The 17,366-nt window shown below is 39.1% G+C and overlaps 1 protein-coding gene across 3 annotated transcripts in view; it reads right to left on the bottom strand.

Moving 5' to 3' along the window:
- Positions 1–1,169: 1,169 nt before the first annotated feature.
- Positions 1,170–17,366, bottom strand: part of LOC122557188 (calnexin-like) — a 32,851-nt gene continuing 16,654 nt past the window's right edge. For 2 of the 3 annotated variants that reach the window (XM_087992086.1, XM_043704594.2), the window contains 10 exons: positions 15,954–16,035; positions 11,972–12,164; positions 10,896–11,085; positions 9,693–9,806; positions 9,078–9,231; positions 7,266–7,481; positions 6,499–6,618; positions 5,697–5,796; positions 4,153–4,250; positions 1,170–1,423 (listed from right to left, as the gene is read on the bottom strand). In XM_087992086.1, the coding sequence (XP_087848212.1) occupies positions 1,343–1,423; positions 4,153–4,250; positions 5,697–5,796; positions 6,499–6,618; positions 7,266–7,481; positions 9,078–9,231; positions 9,693–9,806; positions 10,896–11,085; positions 11,972–12,164; positions 15,954–16,035 (1,348 nt within the window). In that variant the 3' untranslated portion in view covers positions 1,170–1,342. The remainder of the gene's footprint in view (positions 1,424–4,152; positions 4,251–5,696; positions 5,797–6,498; positions 6,619–7,265; positions 7,482–9,077; positions 9,232–9,692; positions 9,807–10,895; positions 11,086–11,971; positions 12,165–15,953; positions 16,036–17,366) is intronic. The other variant, XM_087992087.1, reaches the window with a different exon arrangement.

Genomic DNA, 17,366 nt, shown 5'->3' with positions numbered 1-17,366 from the left:
TACAATGGTGTTGGAAAGAGAGCTGCAGGTATTTGATTCAGTGACAGTGAAGGAACAACACTATTGTTCCTAGTTAGGCTACCATGTAGCTTTCAAGGCAACTGTATGGTTATGATATTCCAATGCATCTGTTGCCCTTGTCCTTCAAAGGTAGAGGAAGGTGCAGTTTTGGAAGGTGCTATTGGAGGAGGCTAGGTAATTCATTGCAGTAAATTTTGTGTATGCTATACACAGCTGCCCACAATTTTGGTCATGGATAGACTGCTGTTGTTTTGCTGCATGGTGTTGATAGTACTGCACTCAGAGGCAGGTAGGGAGTTTACATTACACTCCTTGTGTTTTGTAGATGTTAGACAGGCTTTGGGAGTCAGGAGGTACTTGTTACAGGGCGCCCAGCATCTCAACTGCTTTTGCAGTTTAGTACTTACGTTGCTAGTCCAGTTAATTCCTTGTTGCTTTTTTGATTGGCCAAGGTATTGCCATAGATCATCTTGGAAACAAATCAACAAGCTTTTGTCCTATTGTGATCATATGAAATTTAACATTCTTCTGTTTGTCCGGATTAGTGCAAGACAAGGGACTTCAGCAACAGCTCTTTTCAACAATAATAGATCATTATGATGTTTGTGGCGTCATAAGCTGAAAAGGTTTTTTAAAATAAAACATTCCAGTTCAAGAAATATTGCATTACTTGTGGGAGGGGCAAATGTGAGATGGTTATGGTATTAAAGTTGTACTGGAAATTTGTAATGCCATTATAGACAGCTAAAGTGAGGTCATAAAATGCTGTCTTGATCACATCGTGATGACATAATTAGAGACAATTACATCAAAATGAGGAAGATGTTTGAAAATGTAAATTAACAGCAAGTTTGGTCAAGATGGTGCTTTCTCAACTGAATTCAGATGGAATCTCTGGCAGATGAAATCTAGTTTATTGCATGAGAAGAAACAATATTGCCTAGGATGCAGAATATTTAAGAACATTGTTCAGCATGACATAATAATGCAATAACCTTATTTGAGAATTATTGTTACTAATTCTTATTACATCAAAATTGAAAAAAGTGCATCTCATTCCAAACAATATAAAATGTGTTTTATTTTATCACAACTCACTGTGGAAGAACTCCATCTCTGTCCATTATATATAGTAAACTTACAAATGCAAATATTAAAACATTTATTTTAATATTACAAAGTTAAAAAGAGCACCTTCCTCTAATAACTGCTGCACAGCATGCATCACTAACAAGCAGTTGTGTCCCAAAGACTTTTGTTAAACAGATCAATGCCTTATGTGGAAGTTCATCTTCCCAAACAGCATGAATCCTAGTGGTCATTATTTTGGCATTGTCTTGCGATACCGCACAGCCTCTTCTGAAACCTGACCTGGATCTGGTTCACCACCGCCCCCTTGTGCCTGTAACCAGAATTAATTCCATAAGCATCTTGTGCTATATTTCTTATGTAAACTTAATTGTAAATCCACATATGCCTTAGTTACTGGACTCTTCCTCCCTTAGAAATACAACTAAATGCACAAATTGCATCGTCAACTCACTTGTCAGGAGTAAGAAGCAGTTGTGAAAAATTATAAACCATGCAGCTGATTTTCAGAAAAATGTTATCCTTATTTGTGGCCAGCACATTCAAGATACCACAGTACTTGGGGCATATTGCTTTTAGGAGAAGGAATGATTGTAAATTAAATGCTTGTTCATGAGCCTGTGCACTAATTAGAAGTGCTTCTAATGCAATTCTGCGCATTGGTAGTAGAATCACCTCTGCAATAGAGGTTTATAGATTCAAGCCTCATTTGAGACTACAGCGTAAAATTTGAGCAGTTGACATCTTACCACAAGTCAGCAACAACTTTTTTTGTACATTTAAGTACATGGGCCCTTTAAATTTTTTGTGCAACATGTTACTTAAAGGGCAGATTTTTGCTCAGCCTGCATGGGAACCTCCAGATTTCAGGATAGCTGCTGAGCTCAGAGGGACTATCAAAATGAAGGAAATGCTAATTGTTGAAAGTCTTCCTCTTGCATAAAAGTAAAAGATCCCATGTCATAATTCAAAGGATTTATCAGTGTGTTCTGAACAGAGAGTCATAGAGATGTACAGCATGGAAGCACACCCTTCGGTCCAACCTGTCCATGCCGACCATATTTCCCAACCCAATCTAGTCCCACCTGCCAGCACCCGGCCCATATCCCTCCAAACCCTTCCTATTCATAGGCCCATCCAAATGCCTCTTAAATGTTGTAATTGTACCAGCCTCCACCACATCCTCTGGCAGCTCATTCCATACACGTAGCACCCTCTGCATGAAAAAATTGCCCCTTAGGTCTCTTTTATATCTTTCCCCTCTCACCCTAAACTTATGCCCTCTAGTTCTGGACTCCCCGTTCCCAGGGAAATGACTGACTATTTCCCCTATCTATGCCCCTCATAATTTTGTAAACCTCTATAAGGTCACCCTTCAGCCTCTGACGCTCCAGGGAAAACAGCCCCAGCCTTTTCAGCCTCTCCCTGTAGCTCAGATCCTCCAACCCTGGCAACATCCTTGTAAATCTTTTCTGAATGCTTTCAAGTTTCACAACATCTTGCCGATAGGAAGAGGACCAGAATTGCAAGCAATATTCCAACAGTGGCCTAACCAATATCCTGTACAGCTGCAACATGACCTCCCAACTCCTGTATTCAATACTCTGACCAATAAAGGAAAGCATACCAAACACCTTCTTCACTATCCTATCTACCTGTGACTCCACTTTCAAGGAGCTATGAACCTGCACTCCAAGGTCTCTGTTCAGCAACACTCCCTAGGACCTTACCATTAAGTGTATAAGTCCTGCTAAGATTTGCTTTCCCAAAATGCAGCACCTCACATTTATCTGAATTAAACTCCATCTGCCACTTCTCAGCCCATTGGCCCATCTGGTCCAGATCCTGTTGTAATCTGAGGTAATCCTCTTCGCTGTCCACTACACATCCAATTTTGGTGTCATCTGCAAACTTACTAACTGTATCTCTTATGCTCGCATCCAAATCATTTATGTAAATGACAAAAAGTAGAGGACCCACCACCGATCCTTGTGGCACTCCACTGGTCACAGGCCTCCAGTCTGAAAAACAACCCTCCACCATCACCCTTTGTCTTCTACCTTTGAGCCAGTTCTGTATCCAAATGGCTAGTTCTCCCTGTATTCCATGAGATCTAACCTTGCAAATCAGTCTCCCATGGGGAACCTTGTTGAACGCCTTATTGAAGTTCATATAGATCACATCTACTGCTCTGCCCTCATCAATCCTCTTTGTTACTTCTTCAAAAAAATTAATCAAGTTTGAGACACATGATTTCCCATGCACAAAGCCATGCTGACTGTCCCTAATCAGTCCTTGCCTTTCCAAATACATGTATATCCTGTGCCTGAGGATTCCCTCCAACAACTTGCCCATCACTGAGGTCAGGCTCACCAGTGTATAGTTCCCTGGCTTGTCTTTACCACCATTTATTCTTTGGCCATTATCTGTCAAAATGATTATCTAGTGCCGAGCTGTTTATAAGTTTACTGTAACAATGCACTCTGACCAATGTCAGATCTTATCAACAGTAACCCAACACACACAGCAACTTTCCCATATATTCCCCTGATTAAAGGCAGTTGCTCTCCAGTGTTTGCTGCTAATAAAGTAGTAACGTCTCAGATTTCTTTTGTCCTTTCAATTTATTTCTCCATTGCCAGTGTTTGAATTTTGTCAGGTGTCTTTTCTGGCTATCAGAAGTGAACTTGTGTGTGTGTGCGTGCGCGCGCGCATTCTGAGCCTTAGGAATACTGTTTGTCTAGATTTGCTAGATGTTCCCATAATACATTTCCTGAATGCAGTGCAATTGATTGTGGAATGATTGATTACTCTTCCTCTTTCCCGATTTTTTGAAATCATCTAGAGAAAAATCTTTCTCTGGCTACTGGTCAGATTATACCAGCATTAATCCAGAATTGGAAAATTTTATTTTAAAACTAATCACATATTGGAAAATATTATGGGTAACACAAGTTCTTGCTTTAAATTTTCAAACATTTTTTGAACAAAGTAAAAACATCTATCCCATTTAAGATAGTGAAAAATGCTAAAATCTCCAACCTGTGAAGAAGTCTCCAAGTCGTCTTTTGTTTTTAACAGGATACTTCCTTTGATCCTGTCATTGCTTTTAGCTGCATTTCCTTGTTGATCATGGAGATCTGTAATTATGGATAATTATTTATTAACGAGTAATTTTCAAGCTAGAGCTGCCACCTGTTGAATGGGCTGTCCATAAAGTGGACCAGCAGTTGATTTTTTATTTTAAACAGGAATCCATTTTCAGTCAATTTAGCATGGAGCCATTAATTCCTAACATTTTCAATAAATATTCTCCATCAACAAATTGGATTTTTTTTAAAAGCTGAGCTTCACTGGCAGATACATACTTGTTATCCAGTGGGACTATGAAGCAGAAAAGCCCCAGACTGAATTGTTCTCTCAAATTAATTGCGGTGCTGGAAAAGCGCAGCCAGTCAGGCAGCATCCAAGGAGAAGGGCAGTTGATGTTTTAGGCATAAGTCCTTCATCAGAAAATGAGGCTCCTGGGCCAAGGGAGCTGAGAGATAAATGGGATGGTTGTGGGGCTGGGGGGAATGCGAAAGGTAGATGAAGGTGGGGATAAAAGTGATAGGTCGGAGAGGAGGGTGGAGCAGATAGATTGGAAGGAAGATTAACAGGTAGGACCATTTAAGAGGGCGGTGCCGAGTTGGGAGGTTGGGTTTAGGATAAGGTGGGGGTGGGGGATGCGAATGGGGAAACTGGTGCAGTCCACATTGATCCTGTGTGGGTGAAGTGTCCCAAGATAGAAGATGAATTCTTCCTCCAGGTTTTGGGTGGTTAGGCTTTGGCGATGGCGATGGAGGCGGCCCACGACCTGCAATGTCCTTGGCAGAGTGGGAGTTAAAGTTCGGCTACAGGGCGGTGGGATTGGTTGGTGCGGGTATTCCAGAGATGTTCTCTGAAATGATCTGTAAGTTGGTATTCTGTCTCCCCAGACCACACCAGGTGCAAAGGATGCAGTAGATGACGTGTGTGGAAGTATAGGTAAATTTCTATCGGATGTGGAAGGATCCTTTGGGGCCTTGGGCGGAGGTGAAGGTGAAGGTTTTGCACTTCCTGCGACGGCAGAGGAAGGTGTCGGGAGGGGAGGGTGGGTTCGTGGGGGCCATGGATCTGACATGGGAGTCATGGAGGGAATGGTCTTTCTGAAACACAGGTGGGGTGGGGAGGGAAATATCTCTCTGGTGGTGGGATCCTCTGCCATTTCCGCCACCTACAAACAGACCTGACTGTAGGACCCACAGAAATGATTAGACATTTACTTTCAGCAGGCCTGCTAATTTCCATCACCAATGAAACCTGATGGCTAATTCCAAACCAAAACAGCCTATATTTTTTTAAAATAGCTCTATTAACTGACAATTTATACAACGAGCCATAGGCCCTTTTAAAAACAGAACCACTGCATCAATGGTAAAGTGATGCTGAGACAACCAACCCTATTATGAGGTAGTTAATGTGTGGGAAAATCAGCCAAAATTCACCTGAGAAGTAGGGAAACTTGTAAGTACTCTCACCATTATTATTGCTGCTGTTTGGCTTACCTGACTCTTGAGGCTGTGCTTCTGTTGTTATTTTTTCTTCATCATTGAGCTGCACATCATCTGTCTTCTTGTAATAATAATCATCAGGGGGCCCAAATCGCTGGGAGAACAAATGATAGCATATGACAATACAACATGACAAAATAAAATGTTACAACAGGATGCTATAAGATGGAGCAGGAGATACATGAAGATAGAGCGAGAGAGTTATAGTACATGAATGTATGGGATAGAAGCAGCATCACAGGACAACAGCATACAGAAAAGTTGCCAAATAGAGGGCTTATTTTCATATTAGTTAACTCTTACACCTATGAGGATGTAAGAAAACAGTGTGATTCAGCCAATGTCGTATAACAATTAAAAATAAGAAAACAGCATATCGGAGTGAATTAATCTCATAATAGTTACATTTATTTCTGCTGCTAATAGGGTTACATGACAGACAATATTGAACAGCGTATCTAAACATGTACACAAGCTACCACCAACCGGTGTTGCAAGGGTTCAAGTCAAGTGACTTACTGATAGAATGTCATGTTGTAATTGGTTTAGTGATGAAAAGGCTTGAAAACAAAACGTAATTAAGATAAAGCTATCAGCATCTTAATGTTTAAAAACATAAGCTGAACTTAGAATTAACGCAGTTAGATGTTTATTCTCAGCAACCTGGATGTAACTGTCACTGCTTAATAAAAATTCAGATTTTTACCAATTGACGACTGGTTAGTCTAAGAAAAGCAGAGTATCCAACACACCAATCCTCTAGTAGGAAATGCACATAATTCTTAAACAGACATACCTTATTTGGCCAATAGAAGCTTATGAATAAAATAACTGGCAGAGCAACAGTGAACACGTAGACTCCCCAGAGCCAAGGGCGCTTGTCTGCTGCCAAAAACATCCGCATGATCAAACCAGGCTGTGGACAAAAGGATACAGTAGCAATTAATTCAGTTACTGATAAAAGAAGCACACGCTCTGTCTCAGTCACAAACTTACACTGCGCAAATCACAATAAACACTAGTTACATACAGGCATGCAAGTTGGGGGGCAGGGGGAATCTCTCAAGCTAGATTTTGAATGTAGCACAACTCTTACCCAGCCTAATGAATCCATCTTACTGCATTTCCCTGAGATCTGGGCTTCATCTCGGATGGAGAGTGGGATTTTGGTTGGATTGCCACCTATGCAAATGATGAAATGCAGGCTGGGAATGGCTTCACTGGACAAGTAATGGCCCAAAAGGTCAGAATTGCAGCTCTCACTGAAAGTAACATAAATTTTCCAGTGGGGAGGTCCATTCTCATAACTGCAGCATTTAGAGTTTTCACCTCTACGTTCTGATGTCAATCATAACCTTCTATATGGCAACCTCAGTAAAGCAGTAGAGACTAAGCCAGAGCAAATTCCTGCTGCTAATTACAGAAGAGCTGTAGTACCTCAGACACTGACAGGCTAGGCTTCATTATTTGCAGGACTTGTCATTCTTTGATGTAATCTTGAAGCAGCATGGAACAAGATTTCTCCCACATGGTTACATGCACATAGCCATCAAATCAACTTACTCCGTCTGCATCGTAGATTGCCTTTGTTCGTGCCCATGTGTCTTCCGCCCACTGCTTGACAACTCTCTCATCAGACGATATAATAAAATTGTCAAACATTATGTTCGGGGTCAGAGACCATAGCTCAAGCCCAACTGCAGCAATTGAAGTCATACGGAATGGCTTTGTATTCTCAAAATAATTTGGATTCAGAATCTTGCGAGGTTTCCAGACTCCCTTTTGGAATGAAATTGGAAAAACTGTTACTCAAGGTTGATAATTAGATTTCTGAATTATGTTACATAGTGGGAGAGAGACAGAGAGATGCATGTGCTATGAAGAGGCTACAAGCTACAACAAATAAAACTGAATGTCATTTAGAAGACTAAGTTAATGAGAAACAAAAAGTGAATTAATTCCACTGTTCTATGTAATAAATAGTTGAGGTTCAGAATGGAGGGTGTGAAAATCAGAATGTTATACAGGTTATTATAGAAGAAAGGATGTTGCAGAGAGGAATTTGTTATAGAAATATATTTTAAAAATCAAGATGGTTAACTTTTTCTATCACATGTAACTACAATCACCAAGTTACAAGCATGCAGTTATTCGGCAATTACTTTTAGTGCTTGTCAGACAGGCCAATCAAATAATTTAAATCGAAGTAAGTAGTCTTGTGAATCAGGGAGAGTGCAAGAAATGTAGAAATGTCTGGTATTGAGTAATTTAAGTGACCTGCTTATCACAATCCATGCTTAACAGCAAAATATTTAAGAATTAAACAAAGCTGTGTTTTACACAATTTCAAATTATTTTAAGATTAGAAACTGCAGCCATCCTATGGTACAACTTAGTACACAGCTAAATCCATCTCCCTGCAAAGTACAGCAAACTTTTTATTAACTGTATAAAATAGGACCTATGGGACCAGGCGTGTACCAGTTAATCAAGACGTTGACATAATCAGTGTAAAAACACAATAAGTATTAGAAATGTGATGCATCACTATTACACTTTATTTACAACATATATCACTTAAATAATACTTACTGGTAGAGTGCCTTCTCACTCGCACCCTCAACTGACGACTCAGATATTATGGAGATTGCAATACAATAAACTTCCAGTTTTTCAGTTTTATAATGTTTGTTGGTTTATTGAGGGGGGGGTTCTTAAGGTGCTGGTTAAAACAAAGTTTGCTGCAATTTATGTCTGTCAAATTTCCACTTCCTCATGTGAAAACACTTCTGATACTTGCTGCGGTTTGATTCTGAGGGACTGGATGTTCTTCAGTATCAAATCCAAAAATTTGCTCCTCGTGTGTGCACCAGTGAAATGTCTCCCAGTAATTGAACAGTGTAAGATATCTTGATCAAACCTGAAGTCCTATACATGCACAACTTGGTGGATCGGAACAATAATTGCAATAGTTTTAATTTATCTAATCCATGAGCACAAAGACTATACATCAAACCTTATGCTGAGCTGAAACAAAAACAGAAATTGCTGAAAAAAAACTCAGCAGGTCTGGCAGCATCTGTGCAGAGAAATCAGATTTAACGTTTCAAGTTCGGTGACCCTTCCTCAGATGCTGCCAGACCTGCTGAGCTTTTCCAGCAATTTCTGTTTTTGTTTCTGATTTACAGCATCCGCAGTTCTTTCTGTTTCAATGATAAGTTGAGATCAGCTAACTCTCCAGAGACTCAGAAATTCACTAAAGATGTTCTGAAATTTCACACATCACATGATATATTTGCCAAGAAGCCATCCTGAGAATTACAAGGGATATTTAAATATCACATATGTAAGAAAGATTACAACAATTAAATTTACCTTGTATTTGGGATTGTCAATCATTGGTACTTTCCATTTGCCTTTGTAGGCAGGGTTAGGGATCATGGGAGGTTTCCAGGTTCCACAGCCAGCAGTCTTACACTTTGGGTTTGGGATTTTGGGTTCTTCCCATTCACCATCCATATTAATATCCCTGTAAAATACAATAATGTAATACTGATATTAAAACAATTCCAGACTGAACTTTGGGTACGTTATTTTGAATTATTTTTAATTTTAAACTTTTATGTATTGCAAATAATTTTTGTTCAAGGTGAAGAATGTGGTATCATCATCAAGGACTCAGATCAGGCATGCATGGGTTAGTATAACTTAACATGCACCCTTTCAGTGAGGAGTGAAGGTTACATCAATGAGTTTTGTGAGGTAGATTAAACAGTATCACAATGAGACACATGGAATATATGAAAGAATGTTCCAGTGAGTAATTAGGTGCATCAGAGAATGTAACAGTGAAGGTGTGGTTTAAGAAAGAATATCTGAAAGATGGTACCAAATATCATACACTTGAAGGACAGGTGTACACTGACCTTTCGTGCAACTATAAAATCACTAACTAGTCTCTGAGGCTGTCTGAAGTAAGTTATAACTTACCAGTCTGGAGGTTTTATTGATTTAGGATCTGGAATATACTCTGGCTCCTCATCTAGCCAGTTATCTGGTTTCATGACTGTAGAATCTGGAATATAGGGAGGAGCATCCTCATCCCTGGCATGGAGAATAGGACAACATCCTTTAGCATCTGTACATATGAATATCTGATATATCTTCATTCAAACACAGGAGACTATAAATGAAATACAACCAACAATAATTACTCCAGGTTTTACACAGACCCAAGGACCCAGATGGGAGTCTGAACTTAGTTGAACAGGAAGATAGTCAACAGTGCATACTTTTCTTCCTCATTAACTTTCTTTCCAAAGTTGACATCCAACTTCAATACTGGTAAGGTGTGTAACTAAAGGAGGTTCACAGCTGAGTTCCTTTTGGTTTGTTCCCAATATAACAAGGACTTGAAGCAAGAGTTTCTGGATTCTCATCAGGAATCTGTCTCTGAATTGACTACATTCCAGTTAAGACCAGCAAGATTATCGAGCTGTTTGTCTGGGACTCTACTAATGATAGCAAAAACTGCAAACAGTAATTTGAAAATTGTACTACGGAGGGATGTTTCTGTATTCAATTATGGTCTTTAGTGTCGGAAGAGGTAGTTTCTCTATTTACTTGAGATCTCTATTATTGGTACATGATCTCTCTATTTTCTCCGTTGGTCATGTCTATTCACTTATAGTCTTAATATTGGTGGAGGGTAACCCTTTGAGTGTGCTGCAGGACTCTATTGTTAGGAAGAGGTATGTTAGTGTATTTGACTGATGCCCCCTGTTGTTTCTGTATTCCATACTGGTGTATGGCATTGAGACAAGAATGTCTCTATGTTTCAGAGTAGAGGATCTCTGAATTTCCTGATGGTCTTGGGCTCATATTTTCTCTCTACTCATAGTGGTCTCAAGTATAAAGGATTGTGATGTCAATTCACTAGTACCCTTGACTGTTGATGGAAGGGAGTCCTACTTCCTGACGATCACTATAGTTTGAGAGAGGTAGGTCATAATTCAATTGTTGTTATCATAAGAGGACTGAAATCCATTTGTGGTCTCTGCTACTAGGGTTAGCTTGTTGACTTTGAATTCACAGTAAATTCTAATAAAAGGTGCCACAACTGTTTTGGTGTAAACAGACTACAGTAAGTGCAAACAAACATTTTCACCAAACCTGATCTTGCTTAATTCTCACCAGTCATGGGGTTTCACGGAATCTGGGTCAGGTATCTGACGCCTGTCATCCCAGTCTTCAGGCTTTTGATGATTTGGATCATCGATCTCTTTGGGAGGATTGACAGGGGGAGTTACATCATGCAGGAGGCTTCCTCTGCTCACACTGCTCTCATCTATTAGCATCTCAAAACTGTTATCAGGTCTCACAACTAAACCAATAATTTTAAATTGTTATTGGATGGAGAGAGAGAGAGAGAGAGAGATCAGATAAGAGAGAATAAGTCAAAGAGAGAAAATAATATCAAGTACAACAATTAAACAGTATAATTATAAAAAATTCAGTCAGAAGATGAGGGCATTGCTGGCTATGCTGTCATTTATTGCCCACCTAATTGAAGGTAGTTAGGAGTCAACCACATTGCTGTGGGTCTGGAGTCACATGTAAGCCACCAGATAAGGATGGCAGTTTCCTTCCATAAAGGACATTAGTGAATCAAATGGGTTTTTCCAACAATTGACAATGGATTCATGGTCATCATTAGATGACGACTCTTAATCCCACTATCTGCCATGATGGGATTTAAACCCGGGTCCCCACAGCATTCAGGCTCTCTAGATTAACAGTCCAGAGATAATATCACTAGGCCATTGCTTCCCCCTTTAACTGGGTTAATTATTATACTTTAGTAACTTTAAATATTATGCTAATGATATTTGAAGTTACTAAAGTATAATAATTAACCCAGTTAAAAATAAATCAATGTAGCTAGACGTTGGCAGCTATAATGTAATCTAATGCAAGAAGGTTGGTTCTGCAGATTGCCCAACACACATTTTAATATTACTGAACAGTTTATTATTTTCACCATGTTATCTAATAGACAGTTGTTAGATTATTCAATTGCTATATTCAAACGTGTTTGGATTGGTGGATTTGCTTGTTCGATTGTTCTTTAATGTACTATTACTATCTCACAAATGAAGCCTGCAAGTTTCACTCTAATCCTAACCCATTGAGGATACCCACTTAAAGACTGTCAGCCATCTTGTGGGACCTATTTCTGAATACTCTAGAAAGATTGAGAGTTTTGTTACTCAATGTATACAGGTGAGGTCTTTTATCAGTGAAGTAACTCTGGAGGTCCACTTCTGGTTTCCTGGAATGTTTCTCTTCATATGCACCCGTCACTGGATCCCTATGTCTGAAGATGAAGTGCAATTTATAGTCCTGTCCGCACTTGTCTGGTCCAAACATGATAGTATAAGGGGTTTTGTCAAAGAACTTGCTCTGTAAAAACAACATTAGAACTTATATAAAAAGAGAAAAGTATCATTCAAATCATCCAGATTGTGTCACCATGTGCAGAACCTATTCAAACTATTTTAACTGTGCTCCTGACTCAATATCAAGCTGGTATCCATCTGCTCCTTATAGATGTATGAAAATCAATGGCAATGATTCACAGTCTAGAATAACTGGAAACACTAAATATTGCTAGAGGTCTGTATTAACAATCATCCATTGATGTAATCTGAGAATAATGATAACTATTGACACTGTGGAACTGACACTAACCATCTATTTTTCATTTGTTCATGGAATGTGAGCATAGGTAATAAATGTGAGCTGTTTTGGCAATACGTAATTGCCTTTGAGAATGGAAGTGAGCAGCCTCTTTGAACTGCTGCCTCCTGTGTTGCAAGTACCTAACAGCATTGTTAGGTGATGCATTTCTACGTCGTGCTGTAACGTAACAGAGGAAAACCAAGCAAACATGTGCAAGAGCTTTGGCAGCTTTTACAGTGCATCGTCTTAGCCTCTGCATCCTGGCAGTGAAGGGACTGAATGCTGAAAGTGGCATTTGGGGTGCCCATCAATATTTGTCCTGTATAGTGTTGAGCTTGGGGTGTTATTGAAGCCACATTCATTCAAATAAATGTGGTATAATTTCATCACTATCTTGAATGTGCGTGATGCATGGTGAAAAGACTTTGAGGGGTCAGATGATGAGTTATTCACTGTAGAATGCTCAGCCTCTAATATGTTCTAGTAAGTACTATCTTTATAATGGCGGAACAGTTAGGTTTCTGCAGAATGGCAATTCTAAGATGTATGCTGTGTGACTTGCAGAAATAATAATGCAATTGCACATTGAGGAAGATGGTTAGATCATGTGGCAATTATGTAGCATAAATATGGTTTGTCAACTGAATCCTGAATGTTGTCCTGGCTTCGCTGCATGCAAGCATGGCTGTTTCAGTATCTGGGGAGTTGTGAATAGAACAATGCAAACATCCCACTTCAGGTCAAACAATGGAGGGAAGGGTATTGATCAAGCACCGGACCATGGCTGGAACTAGAACATCATGCTGAGGAACTCTTGCAGCAATGTCCTGGGACTGAGATGATTATCTGCAGTACCGTCAGCCATCTTCTTTCTGTTAGGTATCACTTCTATTACAAAAGGACCTTAGATTTAATATCCTTGAAGGAACTTCAGTTTCGAAGGATTGTGAAAAAAGGAATTTATTTTAATTTTTGTAGACATTGTTGGAAGGGTTTCTTTAAAAAGGGGAAATTGAAAGTATACTGTGGAAAGTGGAGATTTACATTAACAAGACTTCCTAGATGACTGGTGATGACTGCTGGAGACCCTTTTTTCTGGCTTAGAGACATTCTTATTTTATCTAGTTAACTTGGAGGAAAACCATGTAAAAAGATAGCAGCTGAGTTGGAGGAAAATTTGCTCTGAACATGACTAGCTGACCCCTCATTTCCAAAAATGAAACCTTTTAGTCAGTTCAAGATGAAATCTATTTGTTCTTTTGAAATAGTGATTGTAAAAACACCTCAAGATTGCATTTCCTGAGTAAGCTGTGTCTGCAAGAATTCACAGACAACCTTGTGTAATTAGTGACACTTGGCATAACACCAGTTTCCAGAACATTCTATCAGTTATCCTTCTGCCTTCAGAAATACCTATCTGCCAAAGTGTCTTTTTTTTTCAGGAAACCAATCTCTGCAAGAAATCTGCTTATTTGCCCTCTTTTCCTAAAGAATGTGTTTGAGAGAGATATTTCGAGGGATAAGCATTTATACTTTATTTTACTGACTATGTATATTAACTAATTATTGTATCTTCTTTGAATAATTTTGTTTTGATAATAAACTCATAATTCTAGCAGTTAAGAAACTTGTTTGGTAGGGCTTTTTGTTTAAAACCTGATATAGATATTTAATTGGTAACCTTGCTGACCAGAAAGTATGTTAATTTTATGCTGCAGCCTTTGGATTAGTGGGACTGTAGAGGCAATGCACCCTCCTGTCTCATTCACAGCTCTTCCATTAGCAGACAGCTTCCCCCCACCCCACCCTCACTTTGTTGGGTAAATGTCAGCTTGTAACGGTGCAGGATTAACTTGGCCCAGGGTACAGCTAGTTCTGCAACACAAGTCTATAAGCATTACAGCTTTAATATTATCGGAGCCTATAGCCTTATCTAGTGTACCCAGTAACATGCTGATATCATGTGATGTGAATCAAACTGGTTGAAGATTGCCATCTGTGAAGTTGGAGAAATTATGGCCTAGTGCCATTATCACTGAACTATTAATCCAGAGAACCACGGTTCAAACCCTGCCATGGCAGATAGTGGAATTTGAATTAAGTAAAAATGTGGAATTTATGAGTCTAATGATGACCATTAATCTATAGTTGTTTTTATTAGAAAATCCCACCTGCTCTTTATGGAAGGAGACTGCCATCCTTACCTGTTCTGGCCGACATATGTTTCCAAATTCATAGCAATGTGGTTGAATTTTAATAGCTGTTTGGGCAACTTGGGAGCAGCAGTAAACGCTAGCCCAACCAGCAATGCCCTCATTGAAGAATGAATTAAGAAAAAAACTTGAAGACCTCAGGAGGAGATTAAGATAGAATATTTACTTGATAATTCTGGCTGAGATTTCAATCTTGTTTTTGGTCATTACATGCTGAGTCTCCTATCATTGAATACAAGGAATCTTCTGGAGCTCTCATTAGTTGTTTATTTGTTCACCATCAGTTATCGCTGAATGTAACAAGACTACAGAGTTTTGATCTGAACGGTTGGTTGTGGGATCATTTAGCTCTATCTATAGACATTGTTCCACTGTTTATCATGAAGTCGTCCCCACCATTGAACCAAGGTTGATCCTTTGGTTTGAAGGTAATGGCAAAAAGGGATATGCTGGGTAATGAAGTTAGATTGTGGAGATGTACAATTCTTCAATTCATAAATCCCAGTTTTGAGTTCTTAGAAATGTTCTGAATGTATCCCATGTAGCACAGTTGTAATTCGACATAACAGTTTAGATCGAGTTTGGGGTTGATGGGTAGAGACATACCAATGCAATCTGAAATCAAAGTAATTATCAAGTAACAATTCAAGAATGACGAATAACCAAATGCTACAACCCCAAATTTCCTGGACTTATTGGCTAACAGTCTGGAAAACAGTAACCATTAAGTTTGATAAACTTTGGTTTTATCAGATGAATTGTTATTGCACTGCGAGATTGCTTCAGTACATTATTCACAACCTTTTGTTGACGAGATGTTCCATTTGGTCTCCCCCATTGAGGTCTCCAACATCATAGATGCCAGTCTTCAACCACTTTGATTCACTCCACATGACAGAGAAATTGCTGAGCCCACTAAAACAGCCAAGGTTATGGGCTCTAACAGCATCATAACTATAATGCTAAAGGCTTCTATACCAGAACTAACTGAGCCTTAGCCAAGCTGTTCCAATATAGCTACAACACTGGTGCTATTTACACCAAAGGACTCTGGGATACTAAGTTACTTCCACTTGTGCTACAACCACTGCCAGCACAATAACTTGCACTACGTGATACTCTTATGTAGAGAAAACGATCCATTGAAACATTACAGCTAGAGATACATCAGACAAGTAAAGAAATACTTAATGCAGATGCTGTTTTCCAATCAACACCCAGTTGCATTCAGTAAAGACATGTTTCGCACTACAGCATGCGCAAAAAGGATGTTGAGCTTTTCAACAGTATAACTTACCAGATCGAGTTGATCATCTTCAGAGAGAAGCTTCAAGTATGCACCCCCACACTCTATTTCATTCTGGAAATGTACCTCGTACCTGCAGGAAAGAATAAGAATTGGAGACTGGTACATCTAACTGCAGCGATGCCTCTACCTTTAAAAAAAAAATTTAATAATATTCCTCTGCTTGTTCTCCAGTTTCTACTCATTAAAACTCCATTCACTGGCTAAGAGGATAGGCCTAAGGAGTTTTCTGATAGATTTCTATCAATTTCTACCTTGTTAGGAGCTATATGAAAAAGAAGCTAGTAATGAAACTCCCTATAATTTTTTTTCCCCACAGGGAGACATCAAGTGATCAACCTCCAGTCCCTGATACTGTAACTAACTTTGGAAAGGTGCGAGGATACATGTCCACAAAACTGAATATTACCAATAACTGGTGAGAAAGTATCCATATGATGATCCAGTAAACAGGTGGTTATTTGGTCCCTCACTTCAGAAGTACCCAACAAGTCCCACCTTCTCGCTTCCCATAATCCAGCAATTTGTTTTAACCGCTCAAGCATGTATCGAATTCTCTTTGGAAAGTTACTACTGAATCTGCTTTGATCACTCTGTCATGCAGTGCATTCTAGAGCATAACTAAATGTTCTGATATCTTGCCTTTGGTTCTTTGCCAATTACCTTAAATCTTGTCTTCTGCTCACCAAATCTTCACAAGATTATGAGAAATAGGAGCATAAATTGGCCATTTGGTCCCTCAATGCTGCCTATCATTCAACAAGATCACATTAGTACATGTCCCTTTGTATGACTTAATTTTGGATTGGACATTTTCCTTGACTGCCTCTGTTAAGCATGGCTTCCTGTAAATTACATGAATGCTGATAACCACTTACTTTGCCGTGAACCCCTGCTGGGGTTTTTCTTATACAGTGACTGGCATGAAGAGATGACTGTTTTTTCTCATTCATTCAGTTACATTTTCTGAATAAGAATGTTTGCAAGACTTTACAGACAATGGTGCAAGTTCTGTGAATTGACCATGTGTACAAGAACATAACAGCAACAGGCTCTGGAATATTCTATGATTTATCCTTTAGCTCACAAAAAGAGACCATTAATTATTTTCTCTTTTCAGAAATCTAATTTCTGTGGAGAAATCTATTTTATCCGCCCCCCCCCCCCATTTTCCTAAAGACATGGTGTGCACTTGAATGCGTGTGTTTGGGAACATTTAAAAGGCTAAGCATTTATGTTTCCAAGTTACTGACTGTAGGTTAAGCAATTGTTACATCTTCATTGAATGACTTTTGATAGTAAATTCATGATTGTGTTAAGAAATCTGGTTGATAGTTCTTATTCTTTAAATCTGTCATAGTTGAGACATAAAATGGAAAAAGTATTTTTACTTAATGTTGCGAT

Source organism: Chiloscyllium plagiosum, unplaced genomic scaffold, assembly GCF_037043375.1.
Source record: "Chiloscyllium plagiosum isolate Xiang-an unplaced genomic scaffold, Cpla_swu_hap1 HiC_scaffold_11, whole genome shotgun sequence".
NCBI lineage: Eukaryota > Metazoa > Chordata > Chondrichthyes > Orectolobiformes > Hemiscylliidae > Chiloscyllium > Chiloscyllium plagiosum.
The sequence above is the reverse complement of the archived record's forward strand: the minus strand, read 5'-3'. Positions and strand labels throughout refer to the sequence as shown.